Genomic DNA, 7,065 nt, shown 5'->3' on the forward strand with positions numbered 1-7,065 from the left:
TTTTTCAATATCTCCCTGCATCCAAGTGATGCTACTAAATTTGCTTTTTCTGTTCCTAGCATTAATATGCAAGCTCCGTTGCAAAGATATCAGTGGGTTGTGCTACCACAAGGTATGCAAAATAGTCCTACAATCTGTCAGTGGTATGTGGCTAAAGTGCTCAGCCCTGTCAGGGCCGCTGTGCCCAGAGCTTTACTGTATCATTATATGGATGATATCCTAGTGGCTGCACAACACCACGAGGTCATGGACGAAGCCGTCGCCCTTGTCATGACCACCATCGATTCGGCAGGCCTTTGTATTGCGCCGGAAAAAAATTCAGAAGACACCACCATGGAAATATTTGGGCTGGCATATAAGGGCTCAATCCATAATTCCGCAACCTTTACAGATACGAATAGACGTAAAAAAATTACATGATGTACAGAAACTGTTAGGCACAATCAATTGTGTCTGGCAGCTGTTGGGAATTTTTAACACGAATTTAGGCCCCTTATTCAAGCTGCTCAAGGGAGATACTGACTTGTGTTCCCACCGCAGTCTTGGCCCTAAGGCCATTAACTCCTTACAAAAGGTCGCTACGGCAATCAGCTTTAAACAAGCACATCGGTGGGCTCCCGAGTTGCCTTTTTACCTGATCATTTTAAATCCCGCTCGACAGCTTCAAGCCCTGATATTTCAATGGCTTTGTTATGGCACTAGCTGACTCCTTGTTACAGGAGCTTATTTCTCTTTTGGACTCTCGCCTGCGCCCCTATTTTTGTTATGTGTGTTAGGTCACACACTTCTGTACCTGGCTTTATTGCAGAAGGAAATCGATGGGCCGATTTATTGACATTACCAGTACAGGTGTTGCCTGATCGCATAGCACAGGCTAGACTTAGCCATTCCTTTTTTCACCAGAATGCTGGAGGTCTCAAACAACAGTTTGGCCTCACCTCTCAGCAAGCATCTAATATCATTGCTGTATGCCCTGACTGCCAAAGACATTCTTTTCCATCAATAGCAGGAGGAGTTAATCCCAGAGGACTACAAAGTTTACAGTTATGGCAAATGGATGTAACTCACTTTCCGGAGTTTGGCAAATTGAAATATATTCACTCTTCTATAGACACCTTTTCCGACGCCTTATTTGCTTCTTGTCACACAGGAGAAAAAGCACGTGACGTCCGTAAACATTTGATGCGTGCCTTTGCCACTTTGGGTATACCCTCTCAGCTAAAAACGGATAATGGCCCTGCATATATCTCAACCGCAACGGAAGAGTTCTTTGACTCTTGGAGCATAACCCATATTACTGGTATCCCTCATTCCCCCACAGGTCAATCTTTGATTGAGCGTTCTCACCAATCACTGAAACGTCTGATGCAACAACAAAAAAGGGGGAATAGGAACTGTCACTCCGGAGGAGTGTTTTTACAGAAAGCCTTGTATGTTTTTAATTTTTTAAATTGTTTTTTGATAGATAACAACCCTCCAATTGTTTGACATTTTAATACAGTTGTGTCACTCGAGGCGCGAGTCAAAGCCCCGGTATTGGTTCGCGACCCAGAAACAGGTAAGGTCATGGGACCATATCCTCTTGTTACATGGGGCAGAGGCTATGCTTGTGTCTCCACAGAGAAATGTCCCCAATGGATCCCGGCAAAGAATGTGCGGCCTTTCCGTGAATCCTTACAACAATCATCTGGTGAAAACCTCAATCACCCTCAGGACCAGTCTCCCGGACAACAACTTGATGAATTTCCAAGGAAGATCGGGATAACAGAGACTGAACGCGAAAAAACTGCATGAACCAGGGCAGAGAAACACTCGTCGTTGGAATCACAATGTGCTTTATGTAAATCTTGTGAACCTTGGGTTTTGTGCAAATGTTATACATGTGAAAAGGAGTGGTGGCACCGAGCAACTCTTGCCAGGCGATGGTGTGAAGACTGTTTAGAAAAGGAGATTGATGTGGTAAAACTTTTACTTGTTACAGGGCATGAATCATTAGGGAATGACCGATATCTATGTGAGTATATAAATTGGGCTAATCTAGTGGGAAAGAGGGCACGAGAGACTGTAATCTGTAATTTAGAGTGTAGCAGGACAAACCTAGTACCCGCCATATGGGCCGTCCTTAAACAAGACTGGAATCAAACAAAAGAAAGATGCAAAAGACGGTTTGCTTGGAAGCTAGAAAGGGGCAAAAAGTTGTTCCTCAATTAGTAGTTTTTATCATGATTATGTCGGGGAACACGCAAAGTTACCCATTCCTGCCTGCACCACCCAAGGTCAATATATGGGTGACACTAGCAAATCTCACAGGACAAGATACGTTGTGTCTTGCCACTGCCTCTCCTAATAATCCATTCTCTACGTGTCTTGTGGGATTGCCGCTAGATGAGTGGCCAATACCCAAGAATCTCCTGGGAACCCTCTTTCAAAATAGCAGATCCAGGAATTGCTGGGACTTGTGGACTCCACATCTCCCACTAGCCACCCTAGAGCCACAGGAGATTGAACTCCTCGGATCAGTAAAAATGGATTTTTGTGTCAGGTTTAATTATACAGGGAAAAATCAGTCCAAGGTATGGGACGTTTCCTCTGTCCACTCCGTCTTTAAAAACGCTGCTATTTGGTGTAATTATACAGCAACAAATTTGTCCAAGTCTAGCAATACTCCCCTTCTATTACCACCAGGAATATTTTTTATCTGTGGAGACAGGGCATGGCCCATGATCCCCTCTCATATAAAAGGAGGACCATGTAGTCTTGGACGTCTGTCTGTTTTAACCCCTGATTTTACAACATCGCCTTTCTCACAGGGCAAGACGAGGTATCCACGCATATACCCCCGAGTGTGATGATAATGCTGAGTTTTGGTCTTTTGGCCAACGCTTTACTGCTTCTCTTTTGATACCGGGAGGCGCAGTTGCAAAAGCATTAGCAACCCTAGATAAACTTGGCTGCTGGCTTGCAAAACAAACAAATGCTACCAGCAGTGCTCTTTCTGGACTTTTATTAGATGTAGATAGTGTACGACATGCTACCTTGCAAGATAGAGCTGCAATAGATTTTTTGCTTTTGGCACAGGGACATGGTTGTGAAGATTTTGAAGGCATGTGTTGTATGAATCTTTCTGATCACTCGGAATCTATTCATGCAAGCATTCAACAGCTCAAGGAGGGAGTCTTTAAACTTCGACAAAATGATAGTTGGGACTGGTTAGATAAGCTTTTCGCAGGATGGGGGCTGTCAGGATGGTTAAGAAGTCTTATAAAAATAATCGTTTATGTTTTAGTCGTTTTTATTCTTTTGTTGTTATTTTTGCCATGTTTGTTGCAATGCTTACAAGGATTAATAACACGTTCTGTGAAGAGAATTTTTATTGTGCAACAGGAAGGGGGAGATGTAGGACACGATTTGCCTGGCTTCAAGAAAGCCCCCAGTACAGACCAGTTGATAAAACAGGACGTGCTGGAACTTGTTGGACGGAGACCCTGGGAGGAGTGAGATAATGTTTTTGTTTAGAAAGGAATAGAGACTACTGGCTCTGTGCGGATGAGCACGGGCGTCTGCGGTTGTGAGGCAGTGGCCTTGATGAGAGGAGCTGCTGCAGTTGCTGAAAGCAAGTAGATAAGAGAAACTGTTGCTGTTGCTAAAGCAAGTAGATGCTTAAAAAAGGCTCATTTCAATTAACCAATCTGTGATTGCCTAGTTCAGGGTAAAAACCAATCGGTTTGAAACACGCATCTTGTAACCACTATAAAAATGTGTTTTAAACGCAATAAATCTGACACTTGCTTGCATCAGGCTATTGTCCCGTCTCTTATTCGCAGCAATAAGGAAAGTATATAACCTAACTTCTTTTGAATAAAGTTGACCTGGCTTTATCAATCATATTGATTTGACCGCTTGGTTCCTCCCGTCCCGGCAGGGCAGTTTTTCTACCTTTCAGTTATGCGTGTTCTTCCCCAAACTGTGTCAGATAAGCAGGATATTGTAAATAACCATAGCACTTGTCAGATCTGGAAGCTCAAGCCTGCACACCTCTTAACAAATAATTCACTCCTTCACTCATTAAACTGGAATCCTGTAAATCACAGAGTCATGGAATGGTTTGGGTTGGAAGGGACCTCAAAGCCCAGCCAGTTCCAACCCTCCTGCCGTGGGCAGGGACACCTCCCACTGAGTCAGAGTGCTCAAAGCTCTATCCAACCTGGCCTTCATTGGGGTCATTGAGGTCCCTTCCAACCCAAACCGTCCTGTGATTCTCTGAAGACCTCCAGCCCCTGGAACTACCATTCCCTTCTTCTCTCCCTCTTGTCCAACCAGGCACGGGGTCCCCTTTGGAGTGAGACTTTCCATTCGTGCCCTTCTCACCGTGTGCAGCTACCACGATGGAGACATTGCCTCGCCCAGGAGACAGAATGAGGCTGAAGCAGAGTTTGCTGTGAAAACTATTTATTGCTACCCAGAGAACAGACTAGAAACAACATCTTAACAAAACACAACCAGCCATCGTAGGCTTGGATGGGGAGCTTGAGGTGGGAGGGCAGGACCAAGCAGGTCTGGGACCTCAAGGCTGCCTGTGGAGCAGCAGCCAGCGGCCCAGCACAACGTGGTGGTGGCATCATTCAGCCTGCCCTGCATCCTCTTCCCCCTGTTCTCAGGTCCTTCGACCTGTCAGGACCTGCAGGAGCTCCATCACCTTAGTGAAGAAGTCCACCAGCTTGTTGATTGGAATCGGGCAGGCGCTGAAAGCGCTCGGCTCCGTCGCTGGGGTTATCTCCACAGGGTTTGTCGTGGTTGGAAAGTGGCTCCAAGTGCGTTCCGATGCAGGTGCCGCTGGAGCCGAGTAGCGCTTCATCACCCCCAGGATCCAGTCACGGAAATGCTGCGTGGCGGTGTAGACCCCGGGACGATGGGCTCGGGCACAGCCTGTCCCAAAGCTGGTCACCCCCACCAGCCAGAAGTGGTCAGTAGAGGGATCTTGGCAGACCAGAGGACCCCCGCTGTCCCCCTGCGGAGAAGAAAAGAGGATTCAGAGGGTGCTGGGGGCTCCGTAAGCCCCAGGGATCTGCTCCTGCTCTCTGCCAGCAGTTGCCAGAGCTGTGTTCCCTGCCCAGAAAGGTTCTCCTAGAGTGCTGGAGCCAACAGAACGTGGTTGGGGAGGTGTTTGTGGGACTCTCAGGCAGGTTCTCTCCTGGCTGTGGGGCAGAGGGATGTTCCAGGGTTGGTCCCTGCATGCTGAGAACATGGGATGAACTTTCTTGCAGAGTCACAGTGCTGTGGGACAACTGGACGCTGAGCATGGAGCAGCAGCTGGAGACGAGGAGGTGACCCCCGGAGCGATGGGGACCCCGCGGTGGGAGGGGGACATGCTAGGGACTGGGATCACCCTCCTACCTGGCAGGTGTCGATGCCACCCTGCGCGTAGCCCGCACACAGGTTGTGGGGGTGGACGGCGCCCCTGTACCACCCGCTGCTGTTACAGACTTGGGTGTCGATGAGGTGGACGCGGGCCTCCTGCAGCACCGGCAGTGCTCCAGAAGCTGTGGGGACAAGACAGGAATGAACCCCCAGCACATGCCACCAGTTCTCCTCCTCTCTTCCCCAGGGCTTGGCTTTGCATTGGCAGCGGCATCGCTGTGGTGTTCCCCTTCCACCCTGCTCTGGTTGGCAGCTCATTCCCACCTCCCCGGACGCAGCTCATAGAATCACCAGGTTGGAAAAGACCCATCGGATCATCGAGTCCAACCATTCCCATCAATCACTAACCCATGTCCCTCAGCACCTCGTCCACCCGCCCCTTAAACTCCTCCAGGGGAGGGGACTCCACCACCTCCCAGGACACAAATACGTCTGGGGAACTCACATCTGGCCGTGGTGACCCCCCAGCCGCTGACGTAGCAGCTTCTCAGCTGCCAGAGCTGCAGGGAGAAGTCGGGGACGCAGGCGAGCTGCACGTAGAGGCCGCAGTGGAAGGGCTCGTAGAGCTCCATCAGGGCGATGTCGTTCCTCTGAGTGATGTTGTAATAGTCTTCGTGGATGATGATCCGCCTGACATAGCGCACTTGTTCCTCGGGACCCGGGCGAGTCAACGAGGTGGTTCCGGCCACCACGCGCCACGCTGGGACGTGCCTGGAAGGTGGATGGAGAGAGAAGTGAGAGGGAGAGGAGCCACGCGCTGCAGCTTCCCTGCCTCCTGCTTCCCAAGTGGGAGAGGAGAGCATCTAGGGAGGGTGCGACTGCCCCAAGACGCCCGGAGGAGAAGAATCATGGAGATGGAGGCATCGGGAATGCAGTGACACAAGCCCAGCCTTTTTCTGGATGCAGAAAAAGGGCGTCTGCCAGGGTTTGAGGGATCTCCCTGTCCCCTGCTCCTCCTTACTGGGTATTGACGAAGCAGTGGGCGGCTGTCAGCACCCACTGGGGGTGGATGATGGTCCCTCCGCACACGGGGGCCAAGTGTGTCTTGAACACCTGCTGGACGCTCACAATCCATGGCCAGGAACCCAGCTGTGCATTTTTGCCTCCAACCACTCGCCCGGTGCCGTAAGCCAAGGGACGGAGTCCACAGGTCCTGTGGAAACCAGAAACTCGTTACTGTCCTGCTTGAGACTTGGGGCTGAAGGGCAGGCACCTTCCCTCCCCAGCCGGCAACGCTGTGTGGAGCACGGAGCCAAGGAACCCTGTGGGGCACCCAGGTGTCCACCTCTGTCTCTGCTTTAGCTCTTAGGGAGCCCTTAGCAGCCTGGGAAATGGAGAAGAATGTCAGGAACCACATGGGGTTGGAGAAGGAACCACATGGAGTTAGAGAAGGAACCACATGAAGCTGGAGAAGGAACGATATGGGACTGGAGAAGGAACCACATGGAGTTGGAGAAAGAACAACATGGGGTTGGAGAAGGAACCACATGGGGTTGGTGAAGCTGTTGGGAAGAGAGCATCCTCCAGTGAAGCCCAGCAGCGTTGCCCAAGATCCCTCCCAGCCTGTTCCACTCACTCGCAGGTGTCCCAGGAGCCCTGTGCTGGCCAGAACAAGGCCAGGAGGATGAGGACTAAGGGAACCTTCAT

At 50.0% G+C, this 7,065-nt stretch overlaps 1 protein-coding gene across 1 annotated transcript; it reads right to left on the reverse strand.

Moving 5' to 3' along the window:
* Nucleotides 1–4,654: 4,654 nt before the first annotated feature.
* LOC138716752 (acrosin-like) lies at nucleotides 4,655–7,065 on the reverse strand. The gene is made up of 5 exons (XM_069849933.1): nucleotides 6,995–7,065; nucleotides 6,380–6,571; nucleotides 5,864–6,129; nucleotides 5,395–5,540; nucleotides 4,655–5,008 (listed from the first exon to the last, which is right to left on the reverse strand). The coding sequence occupies exons 1-5, from the start codon at nucleotides 7,063–7,065 to the stop codon at nucleotides 4,655–4,657; spliced, it is 1,029 nt and encodes a 342-aa protein (XP_069706034.1).

This window comes from Phaenicophaeus curvirostris, chromosome 1, assembly GCF_032191515.1.
Source record: "Phaenicophaeus curvirostris isolate KB17595 chromosome 1, BPBGC_Pcur_1.0, whole genome shotgun sequence".
Taxonomy (NCBI): domain Eukaryota; kingdom Metazoa; phylum Chordata; class Aves; order Cuculiformes; family Cuculidae; genus Phaenicophaeus; species Phaenicophaeus curvirostris.

What these genes read in the sequence shown, in the direction of transcription:
- LOC138716752 (XM_069849933.1), bottom strand. Translation starts at nt 7,065, where the DNA reads ATGAAGGTTCCCTTAGTCCTCATCCTCCTGGCCTTGTTCTGGCCAGCA. An exon ending in CACTGCTTCGTCAATACCCA is followed by an intron (nt 6,130 to 6,379) that starts GTAAGGAGGAGC and finishes TCCACCTTCCAG; the next exon opens with GCACGTCCCAGCGTGGCGCG. An exon ending in GTGGCATCGACACCTGCCAG is followed by an intron (nt 5,009 to 5,394) that starts GTAGGAGGGTGA and finishes TCTTCTCCGCAG; the next exon opens with GGGGACAGCGGGGGTCCTCT.